The 27,719-nt window shown below is 37.2% G+C and overlaps 1 protein-coding gene and 3 non-coding genes across 5 annotated transcripts in view; all 4 read right to left on the bottom strand.

Moving 5' to 3' along the window:
* Positions 1-6,231: 6,231 nt before the first annotated feature.
* LOC142175594 (small nucleolar RNA Z103) lies at positions 6,232-6,340 on the bottom strand. The gene has a single exon (XR_012704701.1). It is a non-coding gene; the product is annotated as a small nucleolar RNA Z103 (small nucleolar RNA).
* A 118-nt stretch (positions 6,341-6,458) lies between these two features.
* Positions 6,459-6,566, bottom strand: LOC142175596 (small nucleolar RNA Z103). Its single transcript, XR_012704703.1, has one exon. It is a non-coding gene; the product is annotated as a small nucleolar RNA Z103 (small nucleolar RNA).
* A 180-nt stretch (positions 6,567-6,746) lies between these two features.
* Positions 6,747-6,854, bottom strand: LOC142175595 (small nucleolar RNA Z103). The gene has a single exon (XR_012704702.1). It is a non-coding gene; the product is annotated as a small nucleolar RNA Z103 (small nucleolar RNA).
* A 4,722-nt stretch (positions 6,855-11,576) lies between these two features.
* The window catches only part of LOC107809912 (NAC domain-containing protein 54-like), a 35,288-nt gene continuing 19,145 nt past the window's right edge, over positions 11,577-27,719 (bottom strand). For both annotated transcript variants that reach the window (XM_075241487.1, XM_075241488.1), the window contains one exon: positions 11,577-12,246. In XM_075241487.1, coding sequence (XP_075097588.1) covers positions 11,711-12,246 — 536 coding nt within the window. In that variant the 3' untranslated portion in view covers positions 11,577-11,710. The remainder of the gene's footprint in view (positions 12,247-27,719) is intronic.

Below are 27,719 nucleotides of genomic sequence, written 5' to 3'. Positions count from 1 at the left end.
GCTCTTTCTGCTTTTACCTCTTGTTTACACCCCTAACATTACACACCAACTAAGTCATTGAGATAGGGAACCTACTTTCTGCTGTATGTAGGTTATTATTACTCCTTAATCCACCTGTTATCTCTAAAGTTCTAGTGTTCCTCTGCATGCTAGCTGCCAGAGCTGGAAATTCTCTAGGAGAACTAAGTTCAGGGCTTCTATGTTCTTGCTCCTCCTCTCTGATGCTTTCCTTAGCATGTCCCTAGCGATCATCTGGTCCTCCCTAACAAGTAAACTCATTTGCCTCTGTCCAGTTTCTTGTTGATAATGTTCATCAGTTGTGGCTTTGGTAGTTACCATAAGCTCAGCTGCCTTACTATTCTTGTCAACAACTACTTTTGTTCTCCACTCATATTACCTTTGGAGGTCCAACATCTATATGTGTTGGTTGGGCATTTTCTCTTGGTCTTCTCCTTCTCCTTGGCTGCATAAAGTTCTGATTCTCAACTTCTTTTTGCTTGCAGCAGTGACTTATTATTAAGCAAACCTCACATAATTCTGGTTTCCAGTCGTATTCAATCGATTGTTCAAATTATCTCCCATCTAGTTCCCACACTAAGACACTAATAGGAAGTGGCCTTGTAACATTTATTTCAATGAGCATGCGAGCATAGGAAATCCGATCTTGTTTTGAGGTACACTCATCAACATACAATGGTTTTCCTATTGCACTAGCAATCTTACTCAGTGATTTTCCTTCCCAGCAACTCATGGGTAGGTTTGACAATACCACTCACGGGGGAATTTCCTGCAGGAACACCTTTGTGAAATCAAAATTTACAGTTTATGGCTTCAATATCATCGATTTATTATTGATTGTATAAGATCCAGAATATAAGATTTCCTGATTGTCACTTGTAGATTGAAATTTGATAACATAATATCTTTCATCATGGTAAAATACCTCTGGTTCAGCCACTCCATTCCAACTCTGTTTCACAAATCTATGCATATAGGTATACCCCTGTGTCTCTCCAATTACATACACAATCAGTGCACTTTTCCATTTTTGGATTTCTCTATCAACATCATCATTTTCTAGTTGAACTACAACTTTTCCCTTAACAATTGCAGGAGGGATGTAATCTAATTTTAAACCATTTTCTGAGCTACGATTACCTGCAAAGAGGGATGTCCATGCAATTGATTTCTCCTTGTTCTTAATTGTTGGTTCCAGATCTGAAATGCCCTTACTTGTACTCGCCTGATCTGTTGACTTCACTGGTGTAATCTCCTTTCGCACACTTAGAGATGTGCTATTACTCAAGTCCAGTCTCTTAGCAGTGTGTTACACACTCAATTCCTCCTGTTTTTGCTTCAAATTTGACTCAATCAATGGAACAGGAGCAGTCGCGGATTGTGCCAACTTTGGTGGACGTACATTTAACTAACGTGCGTTGAGGGCATGTGTGCTAGAAATGATTCTTTTATTATATGTCACTTTTAATTTAACATATTATAAATTTTATAATTACTTATACTCTTTATATAATATCGTTAGAATATAATTTTACATCTTAATTTTTGTATATATAATTTTTATATAAAATTATAAGTTATAAATATATAAAAAAATATAACCATCAGAAAAATAAAAATTTCAAATATAAAATATAATATGTTGTTAATTAAATAACATTAAAATAAATAATTAATACAATAGCGACTGACATAAATTAAAATTGAAAATATATTAAGTAACATAATGGGATGAGAAAATTACAATTATAATTTAATACTCTGGTAGATCGCTTCTAGATCTACCAATATAATTAGAATATTGATTTGGGGCAGAGGATTGTTGTAATTGTAGTTATTGAACTTGTTGGTTTCTTTTATCCATTATTTATTAAAATATTGAATGTACAGGGCAACACAGATAATAATATATTTCTCAAAAAAAAATTTAGATAATCCATGCTTTTGATGACGGTATGTTTCGTCGTCGATATCAAATATCTCGAAATTTGTTCCTTCATATTTGTGATGCAATTAAAGCTCATGATACGTACTTTGAACAATGCGCTAATGCACTGGGTAGATTTAGATTATCTACTTTATAAAAAGTTACAACTGTATTTAAAATGTAGACAAACGGTTTGTCAGCAGATACGACTGACGAATATGTGAAAATTGGAGAATCAACTTGTCACGACTCAAAATCTCACCTGTCGTGATGGCGCCTATCATTGTACTAGGCAAGCTTCAACTCAATATCTCAACATAGTAAAATTTTTAAATAAAGCGGAAGCAGTTAATATTAAATAAAACCTTTTAGAACAGAATATAATTCCAAAAGTACTAAACAATCCATCCCCAAAACCCGGTGTCACTGAGTGCATGAGCATCTAAATGATAACAACATCTCACTGATAAAACACTGTTTGAAATATAGAACAGTACAACATGAAAGGAAAGAAGAGTTAAGGTCAACGAACATTGTGCAGCTACCTCAATAGTCTCCTGAGTCTGACTCCTCAATCAACAACCACCGTGACTAGAAGTGGCTGGATCTATACACTAGGTACATGGGGTAGCGTGAGTACACCAACTCAGTAAATAACAAAAATAAATAAGGAACTGAGAAGTAGTGATGAGCTATGCAAATACAATTATCTCAATAACTTTCAAATAAGAGCAGTCATACATCATTAGTGCGTACTCAAGTAAACCACATATCAAATATTCCAGAAATATGTATAACAAGGACACATAGCAACTAAGTTCAGCAATTAACTGAAAATAAATACAGCCTCTCAAGGCAACAGTCACTCAGCTCATCTCAACAGCTCAATCACTCGGCTCTCAGCCTTCAATAATCATACTCAATAGGTACCTGCGCTCATTAGGGGTGTGCAGACTCCGGAGGGGCTCCTTCAGCCCAAGCGCAATAAACTGCACGGACAACTCACGTGCTGCACGGACAACTCACGTGCTATCATATACCTGCGCTCACTGGGGGTGTGCAGACTCCTGGAGGGGCTCCTACAGCCCAAGCGCTATAATCAGCACGGACAACCCACGTGCTGCACGAACAACTCACGTGCTATAATATAATATCTAGATCCGCACGGACAACTCACGTGCTATAGTATCAATATCTGGACCCGCACGGACAACTCACGTGCTGTACGGACAACTCACGTGCTATACGGACAACTCACGTGCTGTACGGACAACTCACTTGCTGCACGAACGACTCACGTGCTATAGTATCAATATCTGGATCCGCACGGGCAACTCACATGCTGCATGGACAACTCACGTGCTATAGTATAATATCTTGATCTGCACGGACAACTCACGCGTTGCACGGACAACTCACGTGCTATAGTATAATATCTGGATTCGCACGGACAACTCATGTGCTGCATGGACAACTCACATGCTATAATATCAATAATCTCACAACTAGGCCCTCGGCCTCACTTAGTTATCAATCTCTCCAGTCTCTCGGGCTCTCAAAAATCATATAAACAGCCCAAACAGAGGTAATGTCATGTATCAATAATGAACAGCAAGAGACGGAGGCATAATAAGTAAGAAAAGTTATGACTAAGTACAAAACAGCAATTAGCAGCTAATTCAGCAAGTACACGACCTCGCAGGTCTCAACAGTGATCACATAAGGCCTAAACATGATTTCTAACATGTAGTACAGTCAATTTCTATGAAAACAGAGGGAACATGTATTAAACAGTAGGCCAATTAACTCAACAGTCTCACGGGACGGACCAAGTCATAATCCCTACGATGCACGCCTACATGCCCGTCACCTAGCATGTGTGTTACCTCCAAAATAATCATACGACACAATGATTGAGTTTCATACCCTCAGGACCAGATTTATAATCGTTACTTAACTTAATTTGAGCAAAATTTCTACTCCAAAGTGTATTTGCCCCTCGAATCGGCCTCCAATCAACCCGAATATAGCCACGATAATTTGATTCAATCAATAAAAAATATATGAATTAATTCCACTAAAATTCTACATTTTTCATTAAATATCTGAAATTACACTAAAAGTTCACTCGTGGGGCCCACGTCTCAGAACCTGACAAAATTACGAAATATGAATCTCCATCCAACCACGAGTCCAACCATAGAAATTTTACCAAAATCCGACAACAATTCGGCCTCCAAATCATTAAATCTCATTTTCAAATCCCTAGGCCCAAATTCCCGATTTACACCTCAAAAACACGTAATCTAGCCGGGATGTTCAATAATAATTCAATAATATTGACTAACAATGATCACAAGGGACTTACCTCAAGAATTCTCGTGATTTCTCGCTCAAAATTGCCAAAATCTGAGTTTTGAAGTCAAAAAAATGACCCAAAACCCAAACTGCTAGAATTAAATCTGTCCAGAAAATTTCGAGTACTGTGCACAGGGACTGTTCACGAGAATTGATCCGTTAATCTTTCAAAATCCACCCGAGGTCCTCGGGACCTCAACAAAATACATCAACAAGTCCTAAAATATCATATGAACTTAGTCAAAACCTCAAATCACATTATAAAATACTAAAACTGTGCATCACACCTCAATTCAAGCCTAATGGATATAAGAACGTCCAATTTCTATATTCAATGTAAAAACCTATCAAATCAAGTCCGAATTACTTCAAATTTTGAATATATGTCATAAATGACATAACGAAGATATGAAAATTTTCAGAACTAGATTCTACTCCAATATCAAAAAGTCGATCCTGGGTCAAACTTTCCAAAAATGTTCTATTTTTCAACTTTCGCCAAAATGCGTCGAGTTATCCTACAGACTTCCAAATCCAAATCTGAACATGTGCCTAAGTCCAAAATCACCATACGAAACTATTAGAATCATCAAAATTCCATTTCGAGGTATTTTTCTCAAAAGTCAAATCTACGATCAAACTTAAGAAATCTTTAGCCTTAGATTTCTAGATTGCGTTTAATGGTAATAATTTGATCTAAGGACATCCAAATTCAATTTGATCATATGACCAAGTCTTAAATCACGATATACAGAACTAGCGAAATGGTCAAAATTTTTATTCGGGTTCGTTTGCTCAAAATGTAAACTAAAGTCAACTAAGTTGAGTTTTAAAGCCCTAGTTCACAATTTAATCCATTTTTTACATAAAAACCTTTCAAATAATTTTACAAACTGCACACGTAAGTCGAAGAATTATTAATAGTCTAAATTATCGATTTGAAAAAGTATTAGCTAGACTACTCATCTTGCACTTCATAATACATTAATAGAGTATTTATAGGAGCAAACATATTAATCATGAAAGTTTAAATTTATGTAGAAATTAAACTAAAGAGAGAAGAATATAAAAGGTACATCACCACCAAAAGATGTGGTGCAATAGATGGGAACATGGTTAAGGGACTGATCCTCCCTTAACCAAATGTCTCGAATTCGAGCCTAGGCATGAAAAAATTCTTTGGTAGAAACCGCTTCCCCCGAAAGCGACCCTACACGACGCAAATCTAAATATAATCGAGCATCTAAATATAATCAAGCATCCATGTAGATGCCAAACACCGAGTGAAAACCCAAAAAAAACATCTTTTTTTGGTGTAATAAAAAGTGTAATGGAGTGGAGTTAATTTACACATTTTTAGTGTTTACACCATTATTATTCATTATTATAATAATGAGTTTTTAAAAATGAAAATTTTATTGAATGAAAATTTTCAAGTTTCTAAATTTTTTTTAAAAATGAGTTTTTCAAAAACCAAAAAATAGAGTTTTTATGTCCTAACGCCTATAAAATTAAAACATAGATCAGACGTAAAGTAGGGCATTGGGACAGCCTATACATATGGGCCTTTAACAGTACTTTCAATGGTCTCATTTAAGCTGAAAGTCAGAAGGTATAGAAATAATTGCTACATCTGAGTGTCTTATCTATTAAAACTTTCTTAATGAAAGGTAGCTATAGCTCAAACTCCAATCCGATTTACTAATTAAGGCAATTATCTTGTTATTCCAGAAATATTATGCTTCTAAAAATTATAAAAAGAGTGATTCCAATATGTAACTAAGAAATACTAACATAGAATTAAACTTTTACTGAGCAAAACTTGAAAATGTTAACGAAACCATATTCAAAGGAAACAAAAGGCTAAAAAATTTATTTTCAAATTCAATAAAATTCCAAGCCGAATACGAATATTAAAAAAAAATGATATGGATCAGAATATCTGGCTTGGATTTTCTCCCAGAAGGAAGAAAATACATAAAAAAGCGCTCAGTAATTTCAACTTCGATCATCTGGGGAAATAATCATCACATCCATATACACATTCAATCAAATTCTATTAAGAACAAAATAATTCAACTTAACCAACAAATTTTTTTATTTTTTAATGACTCGTAACTTCAACAAAATTAAGAAAAAAATGCAATGGAAGAACATGGATCAGAATATCTGGCTTGGATTTTCCTCCCGAAGGAAGAAAATACAGAAAAAGCGCTCAGTAATTTCAGTTTCGATCATCTGGGGAAATAATCATCACATCCATAAAAAAACTCAATCAAAATCAATAAACATTGTAAAGTTCACACTAAAGCCTGAAACTCTATCCTTTTTACTTTTTTCAAAAAGAATAATCATTTTTCAACTTAAAAAATTAATTTTAAATTATCAATTTTACTCGCGATACTATTTTTAAAAAATAAAGAAAAATATGCAATGAAAGGAGATGGATCAGAATATCTGGCTTGGATTTTCTCCCCGAAGGAAGAAAATACATAAAAAGCGCTCAGTAATTTCAGCTTCGATCATCTGGGGAAATAATCATCACTTCCATCTCCTTTGCTTCATTTTCAAAAAACAAAAAAAGAAATAGAAATAGAATTGTTGATTGATACTAAAATATCTCCAGATCTGATTCAAGCAGCTCTTTAAAGAGCCAATGAAAATTTTCTGAGGCAGAAACGGAAACATAGATATAGCGTCGGCTCATACACAACGGCCATTTAAAAATAGACATCGCTGGTAATCAGTAAATCGACGCATTTTCACAAACACATAGTACGCACAAATAAACACCAAGAGTATAAAATCCTAATTGATTTAGTTGAGAATAAAAGGGGAGAAGAGGGGGCAATAACGAAGTGATTGTGGGAAGTGGAGATTTGTGTGTTGTTTATATAGGGCAAAGGAGGCAGCAGCTTCTAGGGTTTTATAAAGCCCTAACTGAGAATGGGCCGGCTCTTGGGAAGTAGTTTTAACTTAGACCCTTAAGTTTATTTGACTTGCGATTAACCCCCTTGTAGTGTGGAAATTGGTAACTACAGTCCAATGTGAAAAGCTTTTTCTTTTTGTGTGGGTGTAAGCAAATAATTTATTTACCAACCAGATTGATAAGTACAACAGGGGTAGATGTCTTAGATTAAGAAAGGGTTGGTAGGCCGGGAAATCTGATCGAAAAGAGATATTTATTAAATAATAAAAGCGGCATTATCCCTAAATTTTAAAGGGCTAATAACTAAAGTGAAGTCGTAACAAGGTAGCCGTACTGGAAGGTGCGACTGGACCACCTCCTTTTCTGTTCAAATTCAAAGCCAGTCAAAGGTGGCTAGCCCCTTGACCTCCTCCCTAAAAAAAGGACGTGTCGAATAGAGTCAGTCTTAGGGTGAAGATCTTATCTGACTCCCCACCTAACCGCCTCGGCGTAATCCGCTGAACAGTTTCAAAGTAGCAAGGCGAGTGGCCACTGTCCTTTGAAGATTGGAAGATAGTGAAGGCCGACTTCCTTTTTAAAGATCACTCAACAATGTGAGCCTCATTTTCAATCGCCCTCTACAACTAAGGGGTCGTTTGGTAGAGTGTATAAGAATAATGCGGAATAAGGTGTATTGGTAATGCAGGGATTAGTAATGTATGGGTTAATAATGCAAGCATTAGTATGCAGATATTATTTCTTATATACTGTTTGGTGTGGTGTATTAAAAATTATAATGCATTGCATAATTTTTAAGAAAAATAGTTGTTTACAAAAATGCCCTCCATATTCTCTAGCTTTAAGGGACTTTAAGGATAATTTTATCTTTAACCATACAAATACATGCATTAATAGCCCTGGTATTACTTATGTCATGGTTTTCTATGCATTTTTTATACATAGGATAATACCAAGTATGATGTATAACTAATACAAGTATTAGTTATACACACAACTAATACAAGTATTAGTTATACACATGTCAAAAAAAATATACCAAACAAGGTATTAGTAATGCACAGAGTTAATACTTGCATTATTTTTCTGATACCTCCTACCAAACGACCCCTAAGTCTGTTGAGGTTGTCGTTTGACATCCGACAAGTGTCAAGGCTCTATCAGAAGCCATAGATTAAAAAAATAGAGTTTGGACATCCAACTCTAAACTTCTTGTGCATCTTTTTACTATTAACTATTAGTTACAATATGTATGTATCCAGGGGTGGAGCCAGCATTATTAATTTACAACTCTAAACTTCTGCGAACTCAGTAACTTTGGTTTCATCCCTATATTTGTCTAGAAAAATTCATGAATTAGTTATAAATTAATAATTTAGAACTCAATAACTTAAAAGGCTTTGAATGCTGAACCCATAAGCTTGAAATTATACTCCGCCTCTATATGTATCTAAACTAACTGATACTCTCTTCGGTGCAAAAGATTGACACTATTTCCTTATTAATTTGTTTCAAAAAGATTGACAAAATACATAGTTTACCCATCAACCTTGCAGCGAAATCCCTGTTACATACATCTCTTTCCCGGAAAACCTTTTACACACTCAACCTTTCAAACATGTGTCTAAGACACACTACTTTTGACCAGATAACACCTGCGTGTTTACAAACAAAAAGAGCGTGTGAAGCCCGTAAAAAATTCTATTTTTTTCACCCCACAGGAGCCCCTCCCTCTCCCTCTGGTCTTCTTCCTCACCACCCTCTCCCTCATTTTCTTTCCCAAATAGAATTTTTGAAAGAACATATCAATTTTAGATTTAAAATTAAGCGAATTTTGTCGATTTATTGTCCAAATATTATGAAAATTATTTATTTGTGATAGAATTTAAAAGCTTTAACAGCAGTATTGAAGGTTTGGTGAAAAATCTACAATCCACCATTGTTGGGGTATCGAAAAAAACTTGAAAATTTAATTTGGTCTTGTTAATTATTGGGTTATTGAACTCAATTTGTTGCTCGATTATTTTCGGCTAGTTGTTTAAATAGTGTGGTTGAATTTTGGTATTGTTGGAAACTTTATCACAAACAACCATGGTGGTAGCAACAATGATGCTTAAGAAAGAAAATGGAAAGATGAAGAAGATGGGTTTTAATTTTAATTTCTAATATTTTTTTCCTTTTTAAAGTCAATGACATATGTCACGATCCTATTAGGGCATGACTTTTACGTTATCTGAAAAATTGGTCAAGCACAAAAGTGGTGTCTTAGGCACACTTTTGAAATGTTGAGTGTTTAAAAAATTTCCCGTGAAAGAGAGGTGTGTAACAGGGATTTCGCTGCAAGGTTGATGGATAAACTATGTATTTTACCATATTTCTTTAATAGAAATCATTTATAGCCATACAATTGTTATGACATGTTTTAGACCACTAATTTTAAAAGTTGTCCAGCCACACAAATGCTATAACTTATTTAAGACCAAATATTTCAAAAGTCTTTCTCTTTTTTATTAAAGTTTACGCCTAAGTCAAACTAACACAATCTTTTTGAAAAGAAGGGAGTATCAATCTTAGTCTCCAAATGCTTCATTTTCGCAGCCAAAATTTTCTTTATATACTTCTTGAGCTATTATTTTCACTGTAGTCTCAAGTTCCTCTCCATCCAAATGAAATACACACTAATTGTCAAACTAATTTTATAGATATGTGCACTGGCAGAATTTCTTTTTGCAGTGCCTTGTATATTTTACTTTGTATTTGTACTTTTGTACTTTTCTTTCAATGCTATATATATATATATATATAAAGCTCTTTTATCCCTTCGATAGTTTTTAAGTTCGTTTCCTTTCCCTTTTTCTTTATGATTGCAAAGATATCAAACTATATTGTCAACAACACTTGAATTTAGGAATATTATCGAGAATTCAATAACTGCACAGTAGCTCTACAGAGGATGCTCGGGTGTTCCAACCCAGAAATGGAAGAGAAGAAGAATTAGAATAGGAATTTGTAATACTTTCTCGGTACAATCATTTATACTACTCGATTGAAAATGGAAATTACGGGTCAATTTGTTATTCTGAGAATCTATCTAACTAACTCGACACTGTGCTAACTACTTTTTGAGCTGACCCTAACGACCTCTGCTGACGGGGCTTCTTCAGTTTACAATTTGCGTATCATATTTGCCACTATACCTGATGTATTTGAGAAAACCTGGAAGCAGTCAAATAATATTTTGGCTGATCCCACATCAACCCTGCTAAATAGATGTAAATCATCAGCAAACCCCGGTTGAATAATATTCAGCTTTGCACATCTTAGATGATAATGAAACTCCTTATTATCATTTAGCCCCTTCAATAATCTGGTAAGGAATTCTATAGCTATGACAAACATGAAGAGCGAGAGGATATTGCCCTGTCTTAAGCCTTTTTTTGCTGGAAATTAAAGGCTTTGTTGGTTGACCATTAATAAATATTGAATAGCAGGCAGTCATCCAGTGGCCTACAATACCTCCATATTTGTTGAAAACATTACTTTTGGAAGATCAATCTTGCTCTGCTTTGCTTTTCTTGTCTTGCAAATCAAAACTTATTGGTAATTTTTATATGTATTTGCTGCAATGCTGCTACATGATATGGTAGTGCATGTCTTTTTATGCATCTTAATTACCTAATACAGGGAGAAGGGATCGCAAGCATGAGTCGTAAAATGTGTGATAGAGAGACAGTGTGATTCCCCGGGCAAATCCCACATCGACAAAATACGGAAGATATGATGGGTATATAGGTAAGCAAAACTTAGACCCTAATGATGCGTTTTAAAGCCGTGCGGGCTTGAACCCAAAGTGAATAATATCACCAGTGGACTGAGTTGTTCCATATAGTTCCAATGCGATGGGATCCACAACTGCAGATTACCTCCAAACAAAAAACAGCTTACCACTATTGGATCTGTTACATTTCAATACAAGTGATTTGCTCCATCTCCAATATTTCTTCTACACCCAATACTGAACCAGTCTCTGCTCATTGAGGTTGTCGAGGAGGTCGTAATTTTCCCACGAGTTTTAAGTACTGTTTATGATCTCAATGTATAGAACTTAAACTCCTCATCTTAATTGCTGAAACTATAATGAGATAATGAATTAAGGACAATGTTCAAAACTAGCTTTTACATCTAGTTAAACTAAAATACAACCAAAAAGATTAGCAAAGAAAATTAAAACTAGATGAACAATTAAGCTGTTTTGAATTCGAAAACTAACAGATTGAGTGCGCGATTTAGACAAGAAAGTGCTGATAGGATAAGCCACAAAATAATAAACCACTGTATAAAATATTGATCAGATGTGAAAAATTCAAATACAACTATATCAAGATACCTTTGGTATCATATTCAGGGGCTCTAAGAACAAATGTGGTTAGTAATACAAGAAATTTTTTTTTTTAAAAAAGAAGAAAAATAAAAAAAAAGAGTTAATAGGAAGGAACAATCTGGTGCAACCAAATGGTAGAAAAAGCTAATAGAAGGGTGAAATATGGCCATTTCTTTTCTTTGCAAATCCATTGATAATCTTGACCTTTCTTCTTCTTCTTCTTCTTTTTTTCACTCCCTTCCATGTTTTCTTCTATAGATCCTTCATTTTCCAAACATAAGCTGAAATATATCCAAAAAACATGTAAAAGTGCAATTACACCAACCATAGTGCTCACTGCTCTCAGCCATGGCCTAGTGATCAATAACTGTTTCCTCAAAAAACAATCAAAGAAAGTTGTATTTTGAGGTATTTTTACTAAGTCGGAATTAACAAGATTTCGATGAACTGTGAGAGTTGTAGAAGGAACAACTTGATGATAAAATGTTTTTGCTGCTTGTTGTGTAGCTATAAACATCCCGTGGTTGACTTCAATCTTCTCGCAAACTTCGAAGTCATTGCCTAATTCTGATGAGAAATTCTCTTCTGTTTTTTTGATGAATTCATTGAAGCTGTTATTGTAACAACTTGTTTCTCCTGTAATCAGTACATGAATCAACAAAGAAAACAAAAATTCAAAAAGAAGACAAAAAATCAAAAGATAGCTTATACTATACACTAATTGTTGGTCTAATATACACTAACTGATATTGTTCGCTTTGGATTAGACCCGCATGGTTTCCCAAAAAGACTTCATACCATTAAAAGATACCTACACCTTGTAAGTAGGTTCCACGTGGCCTATCACCACGATCCACGGATCTATTTTCGAGATTCACTGTCTGTCACCCGGGTCAATTTCCGAGATTCATTATGTGCCACTACATTGTCAGAGTATTTATGACAATCAAAGCCTACAATTAGTTTCATAATCTTGTGTGCACGTCTCCAAGCTCGCAAGGATAAGGTAACCCGGCCGCAACATCATCCTGCCATCACCATACTCGTCCAACAGAACCTGTGCTCTGGTACCATTTGTTGGGCTAATATGATGTCATATTGTCCGTTTTGGACCAAACCCGTGCAGTTTTACCCAAAAGGCCTCAGACAAGTATGAAGTCCCTACACTTTATACGTAGGTTCCTAATTTTTTTAACTACTAATGTGAGAATTTGCTCGCACACCCAACACTACAACAACAACAATAACATACCTAGTATTATCCCACACCGTGGGGTTTAGGGAGGGTAGTGTGTACACAAACCTTACCCCCACCTTGTGAGGATAGAGAGGTTATTTCCAATAGATCCTCGGCTCAGGAAAGCATAAGCACCGCATTAATGAAAATATAGACAAGAAGGGACAGTACCAAAAAACCATATAAAATCAGAATAAAAATAACAACACAGTAAGGTGATCAACAATGAAAACAGTTAGTCATAAAAACCTACTACCAACTGAAAGCGAGACTGCATGCCAATACAACTTTTATGAACACTCTAGACTACCTATTCTACTACCTTAATCCTCGACCTCCATATATTCCTGTGAGCACGTGATTTTTGCCTTACGAAAAACTACTCCAAAATAAATCAAAATAAATTTCTTTTACTGTGTAATTTCTGAATTTGCGTGATGTTAAAAATTTGTTTATGTCCGTAAAATGTTTGCTTTGTCATAATTAAACAAAAATAAAATAAAATACATATTTGCATGAATATAGGATTTAATTATGCATTTAAGAGATAATTTAAATAAAATCACAAAAATATGCATTGGTTTTATTTTAAATGTTTCACTGTGTGATTGATGTTTTTGTCTATGTGTTAAATAATTGTTATAGAGTAATTAATATATTTTTGTGAAGGTAAAATTGTTTTATAATTACAATTAGAAATTTAAATTAGAAAAAATGAAAATAATAATACATATACATAAAAATCGGACCTGGATTTAAATCCAGGCCCAACCAAATTAATTCCCTTCACAGCCCAATCCCAACAGCCCCATGTCCGGTCCAATTCAAACAAATCGAAACGACGACGTTTCATCACCCTTCATCAAGGGTCGTCGGATTCAATTCATCCAACGGCTGAGATCTCATCACCCTAACCCGTGATCATTACCCGACCCACTGCCCCGGTTCAACCCGTCCCCCAACTTAAACCAAACGACATCGTTTGGTTAAGTGAAAAGATCCTAGCCATCCATTCTACTTGATCCAACGGACGATACCAATCCACCCCACCTCTATATAAATCCCAAACCTTACCCCGGCCCCTAACCGAACACCCCCCCTTCCTACACTGTTCATCATCGTCCCAAACCCCCACTCCTAACCCTAGCCGCCCTAGGATTCCACCGCCTGAAACCCGGCAGCATCAATGCCGCCGGTCACCACCTTAACACCCTAGGACCTCCTGAACCTCCCCTACACGAATCCAACCTTAGTTTCCTTCGAATCAGGCCCCAACTCTTCGAATCTTAAATCGAAGGTTGGCCTGAAAACCTGATCTAAACCAATCAGCCCCAAATTAACACCATGGCTTTCCCTAACAACCCTTGTTATGGATCTGAAGTTAGTTTAGTTCGAATCAGCTTTGAACTTCTCGAATCTTCTTTTGAAGATTCGGACCAAACAAGAACAAACTCAGATCCATTTCAAATTAACACCAAATGACCCCTAGGCTACCCTCACCCTTGTATCATGTTTGGTTCCCTTCGAATCTGCCCTGAAATGTTCAGATTTAAGATCCAAGAACCTGAAACCCTAAAAAATACCAAACTTTTGGATTCCGTTCATATTAAATGAAGATTGAGGTTTAATCGACCTTAGTCGAAGTATTTTCAGTGGAAAATACTTCGACTAAGGTCAGTTTGATTTCAAAAAAAAAAAAATCCGAAGTCCAAGTTGAGTTCGAGTCGGAATAAAATTAAAGATTCAAAGGTATTTTTTCTATTTATTTTGTGTATTATACATGTATTTTTGTGTTTGTTTTAGTCTGTGTAATTTTCCCATCTTTTATTATCATACTATCTCCTACCCGTCTACCTGATTTTAAACGGGAATTGTTTCTGTTGATTGTGCTTAGTGACAATGTGTGTAATCGACTCGATCAAGTTCGTCGATTAGTTATATTATGAATTCTCATTCATAATAATACTGACTGAAACAACTTGTTTTCTATTATTATGTACTATTTGTTGACAGATATTGTAGATAATCATCAGTTAAATCATCCTGGTTTATATGAATCTGTCAAAATAAGTGTTGTATATATGTTATTGTCTGAATATTAAAGTTTCAGGGCATTGTCAGTATTGGCAATGATCCTGTATGTGTCTGATTTTGGTTCAGTGATTAATCCAGTCTGAATTGTTATGATAATTTCAGTAATATGTTGTTATGATGTTAGTTCTGAATTCAGTGTAATATTGTTGTAATGTCCATTTTGAATTCAAGTTTACAAAAGTTGGTCAAATACAATTGTGTCTCAAAGTCATAGGATTGGTTATAGCTGTAAATCAGAAGGATAGTTAAGTCTATACAGATTGTAGAATCTGTTTTACAGTGGGTTCTGATTTTTCAAGTAATAACAGTAGGTCAGGGGCATTTCTGGGAATGAAACAGTAAAAAACAGGGTGTTAGTGCTAGTGTATTATAATGTAATGTTAATGGCTATATTTAAGTAATAAAGGGGGAACAAGGGATAATGGGGCTGCTGAAAATCATGTTAGGATCACATAAAGTATTAAAAAGAAGTTTCAATGGAAACTTTCTGGTTGTTAAAGGGATAAAGGGTCCCTCCAATACTAATTGGTATAGAACCAGCCCTGTATAAATACAGGAGCTGGACAGACCTTAAGGGGCAGTAGTCTTTATCAGTTTTTTAAGACAGAGAGAGAATTTTTGAGGAGAGTTTTGAAGGAATTCTAAGAGGGCAGTCTTTAAGAGTTTTAAGAGAAAAGGGAGTGTGAAATTGGGAAAGCAAACAGATTTTAGGATCAGTTTTCAGGGAGGAGTTTGACAGACAGAAAGAGAATTTTTAAGAGAGACTTTAAGAGAATTTTAGAAGAAAAAAAAATCTGGAAAGGCAGATTGAGAGAGAAAAACAGAAATCTGAGAAAGATAGAAAGAAAGGAAACAGAAAATAGAGCAATCACATACACACTCACACATAGATACAGCAGCAGAAACAGAAAATCAGAAAAAAAAAATAGGAATTTGAAACTGAAAAGAAACTGAAATCTGAAATGTTGTTCTTTTGTTGAATCTGCTCAACTTTATGTGATTCCACTGTTCAGTTAAAACTGAAGTGTCTTTTAAAAAAACCTGTATTGTGCATCTGACTTCCTCGGGTCGTATTATCGCTCAAATCTGTGAAAATACTGCTATTCTGTTGAATTTGTTACTGCTGCTACTGCTGACATTTACTCCTCCTACCTCCATTTCCAGGTACATATCCTCTTAAATTCTATGTTGGAAAGAGATTCAGTATGATAAATCAATGAAGCTTGAATTGCATTTCTATTTTTCCATTTATCTAAGTTTGTTATTATAAATTTCAGTTTTTTTTTGTTTCATGTTGTTTCATATAGAAGTATGCTTGACATGTTAATTGTCAGCTGATTATTCTCTTTTGAAATTCATATAAGTGTTGTAATAATATTACTTATTCTAGAATTTCATTATAGTTAAGATTGAATTGTTAAAATAGGGAACATGGCATAAAGTTGGCTATTAGTTAAATCATATGACGTTGTTAGTCAGGTATAGAGTATTCTAAAAATGCATGGTTAATGTATTTCGATTGTTTGGTTATGGATTAAGGTTAAATATTGTTAGTTGAATAAAGAGTAAAAACCATGTTGCTAGTTTATTCTAATATCTAATTTAGTTATGGATTGAATGATGTGAGTTGTACGTTCATATATGGCATGACAATAGGTATATATAGGATCATTAATGGATGATGAGTTGATGTATCTCATTATGATGTTAAAATGCTAGAAATGTTTCAGACATACAACTATGTTGCATGAAAGGCAATATTGTTAATCGATTTATAATTCCCTTTCTTATCAATTTGATACCTATTTACCGTCGTAAATAAATTAATCTAATTTCGCCTATTAAATTAAAACAAGTGTAAGAGAATGAGATGAGAGGTATAAGCATGAATCGCAACATTTTATATTAAGGGTGAGTAGAAATAGAATTTTCATTAAATAAACAATGAAAAATTATTTAAAAATATCCCTTCCATTTATAAAACATTTTTTTGTGTGTAGTTGCTCATGTAATTCATTCTTGGGGTATATACACATATATATGTCATATTTATGAGAAAGTGGTATTTTTATTCACACTTCGTTATTTTGCTCCTAAAATTTGAATAGTCTTGAATGAACATGTTATATGCGGAAATTATAATCAACGAGCAACATTCAATAAATTGTGAATTCTTTTTTCAAGAATTAAAGGATATCTTAAAGGAAGATTTCTCATAATATAATAAACATTTTGTGGAAATTCCATAATATCATTACAGTATTTTGCGCAATTAGGGATACGTTCGCGTACCCTGATTATATTTAAAAGCTAAATTCGGATTATGCGTACGCGCAATTTCGAACGAATATTTAATAAAAGGATTTTTCCAAAGACGTTAAATCAATTTCATAAAAAAACCGAGATGTACGGTTCACTATTTAAAAAAAAAACAAGTACTCTTGATTCGACACAATTTCGAAAAATGATTGCTCAATAAATATATTATCAAAAGTTATTGTGTACACGTACGCGTGACACAATTCCGCATTTTTTTTAATAACACGAATATACGTACGCGTAATTCGATTCAAAGAAGGGTTCTTAACCACAATAAGTAAAAGCGGTAGAAAAATCATGTAACAAAAAGTATTTAATAAAAATCAAGATAATTAAGCCAATAATAAAAACAGTTAAGCGACCGTGCTAGAACCACGGAATTCGGAAATGCCTAACACCTTCTTCCGAATTAACAGAATTCCTTACTCAGGATTTCTGGTTCGCAGAATAATAAACAGAGTCATATTCTCCTCGATTCAGGGATTATAATTGGTGACTTGGGACGCCTTAAAATTCCCAGGTGGCGACTCTAAAACAAATAAACAAATCCCGTTTCGACTGTCCTTCAATTGGAGAAAACTCCCCGCGCGCCCCGCGGGCGCGGCGAAAAGGAGGTGCGACAGCTCTGGCGACTCTGCTGGGGACTTTAGTCGTGAACTGTAACCCAGAACCATTGGTTCAGGGTTTAAAGAATTCGAGCTTAAAATATCTGTTTTATTGGCTTTATTTTTATCAACTGTTTATATGCTAATATGCTAAATGTTTTTTACCGCTTTAATATTATTTGAATTGTGAATATATACAACTGCTACGAAACCCCCTTCTTTCTGAGTCTTCTGAATTTATGGTGTACACGTGCGCGTGACCCACCTTTCTGTTAAAGTCATACCAAATAAGACGGAGTTGGGACAAGTAACTAGGCCGGGCAGACTTTCGTGCTCCCGGTACATTACCCCCGCTTCGGCTCAAACTGTCCGTTTGGGTAAGCCAGGTTTAGAACAATCAACCTAAGGTTTTACACTTAGAATAACTCAGCCATGTACCGGATCCCTAGTAGGAACGAATATTTGCATCATATGCATTTGGCTTTGGAGACTCAACACAGGGGTTGGGTCTGTCTAGGACAGGTGAACCAAAAAATAAAAAGACCATCATGATGCATCCTATTTGTTACTTGTGCATTCATTTGCTTCGAACATGCTTGTTGACCAGCTCAAATAAAATCATGGTAAGAAGAAAGTAATAAAAAGGGTTGTTTCAAATTTCGAAAAAAAAGAAAAGGTTTTAAATCTTGAAATAAAGGTATTTAACAATAAAAAAAAAATTCGAAAATTACTTTTTAGTATAAATTTTCAAAAAATGAATTTTGACTTTATCAAAATTAAATTTCAGATACAAAATGAGCACTACACAAAGCCCCTCATCCACAAGTACGGAGGAATTTCTATGTCAGCTTCAAATGTGGTGGTATGATTTAGGCGAAGACGGTCAAAAATGGGTCGTCAAGCATTTGGGAAATCTCACGGACATTATGAAAGTTGAGCCTCGGGATGATCTGATTACGGCATTAGTAACTTTCTGGGATCCTGTTCACAATGTTTTTCGTTTCTCTGACTTCGAGCTTACTCCTACATTAGAGGAGATAGCTGGATATGTTGGTTTTGACGGAAGTTTAAGAAATCAAAGCTTGATATTCACAAAGGCTCCTTCAATACATCGATTCTTCGGTCTTCTGAACATCAGCAGTCAAATCAGGAAAAGCAATGTTATCAATGGATGTTGTTCCTTCAATTTTTTGTATTCCAGGTTTGAAAAGTCAGATGGGTTCGAAATTCATGAGAAAGGCCTTACTAATAAGCAAAACAAAGACACTTGGCAGATGCACCGTCGATTTGCTTTCATGGTGGCTTTTTTAGGAGTCATGGTTTTCCCAAATAAAGAGCGAACAATTGATATTCGCACCGCAAAAGTTGTGCAAATCCTCACCACTAAAGAAAATCACACCCTTGTCCCCATCATTCTATCAGATATTTATCGGGCTTTGACTTTATGCAAATCAGGAGCGAAAGTTTTTGAAGGATGCAAAATTTTGTTGCAAATGTGGGTGATTGAACATCTCCAACAACAGCCCAAGATCATACAGTATGGGTCGAACAAAGCTAATTGCATCGAGAGCTATGAGGAAAGAACAAAAGAGTATCAAGCTCCAGAAGGGATAGAAGCATGGGTATCTCATCTAAAGGCTTTAACTGCAAATCAAATTGAATGGACTTTGGGATGGCTCCCTATGAGAGAAGTAATACATATGTCAACCTCAAATAGTTATCTACTACTATTGGGATTGAGAAGCATTCAGCCGTATGCACCACTAAGAGTTTTAAGGCAACTAGGGAGATATCAAATAGTTCCTGATGAGGAAGATTTGAGTATGCAAGTAATCGAATTACACCCAGAAGCCACTATTCCCGAAGCTTTACTTCAGCAAATGTGGAACGAGTGCCGATACTTGAAAAGTGATACTCAAGTCCTAGACACTACCAAGGGTGAGATAAATCCTGGATATGCAAGGTGGTTTGAAAAGCGGTCTCGCGTGGATGATGTACCAGAACCCGAGCTAAAAAGGCTAACAAAAAGACCCCATGTTCAAAACTTCAATGATAAAATCCAAGAGCGGTTGATCTGGGGAGAAAAAGAAAAAGGGTACAAAGCAACTATCCATGCCCTAAAAGAAAATCTAAGAAGCCTCAGTTTGGAGAAAGATTTGCAAGAACAAGAAGCCGAAGGCGAGAAAAAGAGTCTAGCTTGTGAGAATGAAAGTCTTCATGCTCGATTCCAAAAAATGAAAAGAGTCTCTGAAACGCCAAGAAGGAGCTGGAAGGATCAAAAAACCATCGCCAATCTCTTTGAAAGAATGCAAGATTATGATTTCATTCTTGCGGAAAATGAAAGGGCATTGAGCAAAGCAAAAGAAAAGATCCAACAATTAAACGAAAAAGCCAGATCTAACAAGGAACGCCAAGATAGGCAGTCCGAAAAAGACAAGGCACAATTCAATAAGGAAAAAGACTATTGGATGCAATCAGAAGACCAGCTTCGTGCACAACTAGAAGAGGCAAGAAGATACAACAGAGAACACCAACAAACAGACCTCGACAGGGAAAGAGCGCAAGCAAGTTTAGAGCAGGCCAGACTCCGAACTTTGTTAGAATCAGCTCTAGATCGTGAGACCCGCGTCAGAGATATAGCCACCACTCGTCAGCAGCAATTACAAGACCAAGACCAACGTCTCCAAGGTTTCAGGGCACAAATCCACGACCTGGCAGTCTTCACATCTCAAAGTTATGTAAACTGCCAAGGAATGGATTATGAAGCGTTTACAGAGCATGCGCCCACTTTTGCTCGTCATCTAGCAATAGAGTTGGAAAGGATGTATCGTACACTGGGAGGTCATCCGGGTCAAGCACCACATTGAGCAGATAATCCAATATTTGACAACAAAAATGGAAAGTGGGGTATGTTGTAAGATGTTATGAATTGTATCTTTTATTTTGATTTAAGTGTGTTGTTTTCAAGCCATTTTCTTAAAGTTTTTCAAATGTAATTCCATCTTTGTGTAATGAATAAAAATGATTGCCTTTGGTCCGAACTACGCAAGGTCTGATTCATGTAAGAGCATGATATGTAGGCAATCTCTCAGATTCGACCACCACGATAAAAGATATATATAAAAATGAATAACAATAAAAATTTCAAGAAAGCTGGAACGACACAAGCAACCGAGCGAATGCATAATAAAAAGGGATTATTTGTCTAGGAGCATTGCATCTCAACGTGTGATTATATATGTGTTAAACTCTCAAAACTAACAAGTTTGTCCATTTCCAGAATTCAACCAGTTAGTTTCTCTAAAGAGTATACTGGCATATTATCACTATCACACAAGATCCAAAGGACCAATACCCGAAAGTATGTCTATCCCAGATGTTGACACAGGTATGGAAATAGAAGAAATGGATGTTGGGAAAATGAAAGAAGAGATGTTTAAGCTCAAGCAGCAAATGGCTGAGATGTACCAAGCTTGGTCTACAGGACAGTTACCCCCATCTTACCCAAATAACCCTGCTCCATCAAAGACCCAAACTCAGGATAATATCACCACTGAATTATCCCCAAGTTTTCCCATTTATCAGCACTACCGAGGCACTACCTCTCAGACATCACAGTCTCCACCTCCAAAGCCAGTTCCGTACTTTCCTCCACCTATGACTCCTGTTTTCATAGCACCTCCCCCTGCTACATTTCACAAATCTCCTAGTGAGCCTACATTCCAGGCCCAGGACAACCAATATTACCCTCCAGAGCCCACCCTCAAAGCCTCCGAAATTCATTCAACCACTCCTCATTTGGATCTCCCAACCGAAATTGACAAGCCAGCCAAAAATGCTGAGCAAGAAGAGATGTTCCGGAAGGTCAAAAGTCTAGAACAATCGTTCCGAGACATGCGGGGATTAGGTGGGCAAGTCAGTGTAGCATACAAAGATTTATGCTTATTCCCTAATGTACAATTGCCATTCGGCTTCAAGATGCCCAAATTTGACCTATACAACGGGCACGGCGACCCAGTAGCCCACTTAAGGGGTTTCTGTAGCAAGATGCGAGGAGCTGGGGGAAAGGATGAATTATTGATGGCATACTTCAGTCAAAGTCTAAGCGGATCAGCTTTGGAGTGGTATACACGCCAGGACCATGGAAGATGGTACACCTGGGATGACCTGGCACAGGCATTCACATACCATTTCCAATACAATCTGGAAATCATCCCAGATCGATTATCTTTGACCAAATTTGAGAAGAAACACAATGAAAGTTTCAGAGAGTATGGTTTTCGGTGGAGAGAACAGGCAGCAAGAGTAGATCCTCCTATGAAGGAGAGCGAAATGGTAGACTACTTCCTCCAAGCCTTGGAACCAACTTACTATGCCCATTTGGTTTCAGCAGTTGGGAAATCATTCAACGAAGTAGTGAAGATGGGAGGTATGGTGGAAGAAGGCCTCAAGACAAATAAAATCATGAGCTATTCAGCAATTAAGGCAACTACTCAAGCTATTCAAGGCGGGGTAGGAGGAATCGAGAGAAAGAAAAGGGAGGAAACAGCAGTAGTTGATTCAGGAATTTGGCCGGGACCCAGAGGTTCACCACTTTACTATAATCAACAACGACCTCGCCAATCAGCTTACCACCATGATTCATCCCAACGCTACTATCACCCTTCAGAGCCTCATTTTGCCATTAACCATGCTCAAGCATACAATCAGCCACATGTTCACACCAATTGGCGTACTCCTGTCACATCAAATACTTACCCACGAGCCTACCCCGGACCAGGTTTCAGGCCTAGGCCAGCATTCAGGGGAGAAAGGGAACAGAAAAAGAAAACTTACACTCCATTGGGAGAGTCTTACACTAGTCTATTCCACAGGCTGAGACAGTTAGACATGCTGAGACCAATACAATCCAAACTACCTAATCCTCCACCAAAAAATCTGGATTACACCATTAGCTGTGAATATTGCTCCGGTGCACCAGGCCATGATACGGAGAAATGTTGGCATTTGAAAAATGCAATACAAGAGCTGATTGATACTAATAAAATCGAGGTTCAAACCCCCGAAGCTCCAAATATCAATAGAAATCCAATGCCAACCCATCAGGAGGCTAACATGATAGAAATCATACAAGCTGATGGAGAGGCAAAGAAGCCGTCACAAACTGTCATGATGATCAAGTCTCATGAAGCCAAGCCAGATAAGCAGTTAACAGAGGAGAAGCCGGTATCTAAGCAGAACAAAAATGGTGATGGACCATCTATGATAATCGAGGAGGCATCATCGAGCAAAGTTGTCGCAAAACAAGAAAGGCCGAAGGTGGTAGTACCAGGGGTTGCTAACAAACCCATTATATTTGTGGAAGGAGCCCGTACAGATCAGGTTATTATTACACCTGTAATCCAGCTGCCGATCATCAACAACAAGGCCATCCCATTGAACTATGAACGGGTGACTGTAATGTACAAGGGCAAAGAAATCAAGGAAGAAGTGTGTGAGGTGCAAGGCTTGACTCGATCGGGAAGATGTTTTACTCCCGAAGAGTTGAGAAAGACTAAAAACAATCCAACGCCAACAAAGAAAGCTGTGACAAAAGAAGAGGCGGAGGAGTTTTTAAGAAAAATGAAACTCCATGATTATTCTGTTGTGGATCAATTAAAGAAGACCCCCGCTCAAATTTCATTGTTGTCATTACTAATCCATTCAGAGGAACACCGTCTGTCGTTGATGAAAATCCTGAATGAAGCTCATGTTCCTGAAAAGATCTCTGTAAATCATTTGGGCAAAATAGCCAACAGAATCTTTGAGACAAACAAAATTACATTTGCTGATGATGAATTACCTGTGGAAGGTACCGAGCACAACAGAGCTCTCTACCTCACCGTGAAATGTGAAAACTCCATAGTAACCCGGGTATTGGTTGACAATGGGTCCAGTGCAAACATATGCCCTCTCTCCACTTTAAACAAATTAAAAATTAAAGAGGAGAGGATCCAGAAAAATAGTATCTGCGTACGAGGGTTTGACGGGGGAAGCAGAGATTCATTTGGCGACATAGTGTTGGAGCTAACTATAGGGCCAGTTGAATTCACAATGGAATTCCAAGTGTTAGACATATCTGTTTCTTACAACTTGTTATTGGGTCGACCATGGATCCATGCTGCTAAAGCAGTCCCGTCAACACTACATCAGGCTGTCAAGTTTGAATGGGATCATCAAGAAGTAGTCGTGTATGGAGAAGAAAGCTTAAATGCTCACAGCAGTACCATTGTACCGGTCGAGGGAACAGAAAATGACCAGGGACCATGGGTATACCAAGTGACAAACACAGTGTCGATAGAGAAAATTCCAGAAGGGAAATACCTTCCGAATCCAAGGATATCCTCTGCATCAGTCATGATAGCTTATGAAATGTTAAAGAATGGCTTTATACCCGGCAAAGGTCTGGGCTTATTTCTGCAGGGAATTGTGCAACCAGTATCTCTCCCCGAGAACTAGGGAACATTCGGTTTAGGGTTCACACCCACCGCCAACGACGTAATAAAGGCCAGGAAATTGAAACACCAAGCATGGGTTCTTCCAAAACCAATACCACATCTGTCAAAGTCTTTTGTCAAGACCGGCGCTAAAAATCGCCCGATAACAACAATTCCTAAATCCCGGGTCAATCCTGAGGAGGAATTAATTGAAAGGTTCGAGAAATTATTTAGTGACGTGAATATGTTGGAAAGCGGAGAAGGGTGTAGCAACGCAGAAGTTCAATTCGTTGGGCCAGAAACAAAGCTCAATAATTGGAAAGCCACTCCTCTCCCAATTCGAAAGGAGTCTTGTTCCTTTTACGCTGGCTCTAGTGATATGGCATGCATGAGGAATCCTCAGCCCAGTCTTAAAAATCAATCTGGTTCCGAAATATTAATTCAAGAAATATATTGTGATTATGAATCAGAATATGATGAAGATGAGGTTTTTGAAGAGATCAGTAAAGAGTTAATTCACTTTGAGGAAAAAATCAAACCTAACTTGAGTGATACCGAGGACGTCAATATAGGAGACACAAGTAATGTCCGGGAAACAAAAATAAGTGTCCATCTCGAACCAAAGATCCGAGAAGAGTTAATTAAAGCACTCATAGAATTCAAAGATGTTTTTGCATGGTCGTATGACGACATGCCGGGCTTGAGCACTGATTTAGTGGTCCACAAATTGCCCACCGATCCAACGGTGCCTCCTGTCAAACAGAGGCTGAGAAAATTCAAGCCTGATATGAGTATGAGAATTAAGGAAGAAATCACCAAACAATTGGAAGCAAAGGTCATTCGAGTTACTCGATATCCTGTTTGGTTGGCTAATGTCGTTCCTGTGCCAAAGAAAGATGGCAAAATTAGAGTATGCGTCGACTATCGCAATCTCAACAAAGCAAGTACAAAGGATAATTTCCCATTACCCAATATACATATTTTGATCGACAATTGTGCCAAGCATGATATAGGGTCTTTCGTGGATTGTTATGCCGGGTATCATCAAATTCTAATGGATGAAGAAGATGCAGAAAAGACGGCATTCATCACACCATGGGGAACTTATTGCTACCGGGTAATGCCATTCGGTTTAAAGAACGCCGGAGCAACCTATATGAGAGCAATGACCACAGTGTTTCATGATATGATACATAAGGAGATTGAGGTATACGTGGACGATGTGATCATAAAATCAAAGCATCAGGCCGACCACGTTGGAGATTTGAGGAAGTTCTTCTTAAGACTTCGCAGGTACAACCTCAAGCTTAACCCTGCCAAGTGCGCATTTGGAGTTCCATCCGGAAAGTTGCTGGGATTCATAGTCAATCGACGAGGCATTGAGCTAGATCCGTCAAAGATCAAAGCCATCCAAGAACTGCCACCCCCAAGAAACAAAACTGAAGTAATGAGTTTGTTGGGAAGGTTAAATTATATCAGCAGGTTTATTGCTCAGCTCACAACAACCTGTGAGCCAATTTTCAAATTGTTAAAAAAGGATGCTGCAGTCAAATGGACCGATGAGTGTCAAGAAGCGTTCGACAAAATAAAAGGGTACTTGTCAAACCCACCCGTATTGGTCCCGCCAGAGCCAGGAAGACCTTTGATTCTTTACTTAAACGGTTTTGGAAAATTCATTTGGTTGTGTATTGGGGCAACATGACCTCACTGGCAGAAAAGAACAGGCCATCTACTACCTTAGCAAGAAGTTCACAGCTTATGAGATTAAGTATACTCATTTGGAAAAGACATGTTGCGCCCTAACATGGGTAGCTCAAAAATTGAAACACTATTTGTCATCCTATACTACTTACCTCATTTCTCGGTTGGATCCGTTGAAATACATTTTTCAAAAGCCTATGCCAACAGGAAGACTTGCAAAGTGGCAGATATTGCTCACGGAATTCGACATCATCTATGTGACTCGAACTGCAATGAAGGCTCAAGCACTGGCCGAGCATTTAGCCGAAAACCCGGTCGATGAAGAATATGAGCCGTTGAAGACTTATTTTCCTGATGAAGAAACAATGCATATCGACGAGGTGAAACAAATTGAAAAACCTGGCTGGAAACTTTTCTTTGATGGGGCCGCCAACATGAAAGGAGTCGGAATAGGTGCTGTAATCATTTCTGAAATAGGGCATCACTATCCTGTTACGGCTCAATTGCGATTTTATTGCACCAATAATATGGCTGAATACGAAGCTTGCATTTTGGGGTTAAGGCTAGCTGCAGACATGGGTATCCGAGAAATCTTAGTCATGGGAGATTTGGATCTTTTGGTACATCAAATTCAAGGAGAATGGGAGACCCGAGACTTAAAGCTCATCCCGTACCGGCAATGTTTACATGATCTTTGTCAGCGGTTTCAATCAGTGGAATTCCAACATATTCCAAGAATCCATAATGAGGTTGCCGATGCATTGGCTACCCTAGCATCAATGTTGCACCATCCGGATAAAGCTTATGTAGATCCAATACATATTCAAGTCCATGATCAGCACGCTTATTGCAATATGGTTGAAGAAGAATTTGATGGTGAACCATGGTTCCACGACATCAAGGAGTATATCAGAATGGGGATATATCCCGCACAAGCCACAGGAGACCAAAAGAGGACCATTAGGCGATTGGCAAATGGATTCTTTTTAAGCGGAGGAGTTTTGTATAAAAGAACACCAGATCTTGGATTATTAAGATGCATAGATGCCAGACAAGCTACAACTGTCATGTCTGAAGTACATTCAGGAGTTTGCGGACCCCACATGAGTGGATATGTGTTGGCAAAGAAAATCCTCCGAGCTGGTTACTATTGGCTTACCATGGAGCGAGATTGTATCAGTTTTGTACGCAAGTGTCATCAATGCCAAATACATGGAGATTTGATTCATTCTCCACCATCCGAGTTGCACACAATGTCGGCACCATGGCCATTCGTTGCCTGGGGCATGGATGTGATTGGACCAATTGAGCCGGCAGCATCCAATGGACACAGATTCATTCTGGTAGCTATTGATTATTTTACCAAATGGGTTGAGGCCAAGACATTCAAATCAGTAACCAAGAAAGCTGTGGTCGATTTTGTCCACTCAAATATCATATGTCGATTCGGAATCCCGAAGGTGATCATCACAGATAACGGTGCTAATCTCAACAACAACTTAATGAAAGAAGTATGTCAACAGTTTAAGATTACACATCGTAACTCTACCCCATATCGGCCCAAGGCGAATGGAGCAGTAGAAGCAGCCAACAAAAACATAAAGAAGATACTTCGGAAAATGGTAGAAGGTTCAAAACAATGGCATGAAAAATTACCATTTGCATTATTGGGATACC

This window comes from Nicotiana tabacum, chromosome 21, assembly GCF_000715075.1.
Source record: "Nicotiana tabacum cultivar K326 chromosome 21, ASM71507v2, whole genome shotgun sequence".
Classification (NCBI taxonomy): domain Eukaryota; kingdom Viridiplantae; phylum Streptophyta; class Magnoliopsida; order Solanales; family Solanaceae; genus Nicotiana; species Nicotiana tabacum.
This window is presented reverse-complemented; position numbering and strand designations above follow the sequence as displayed.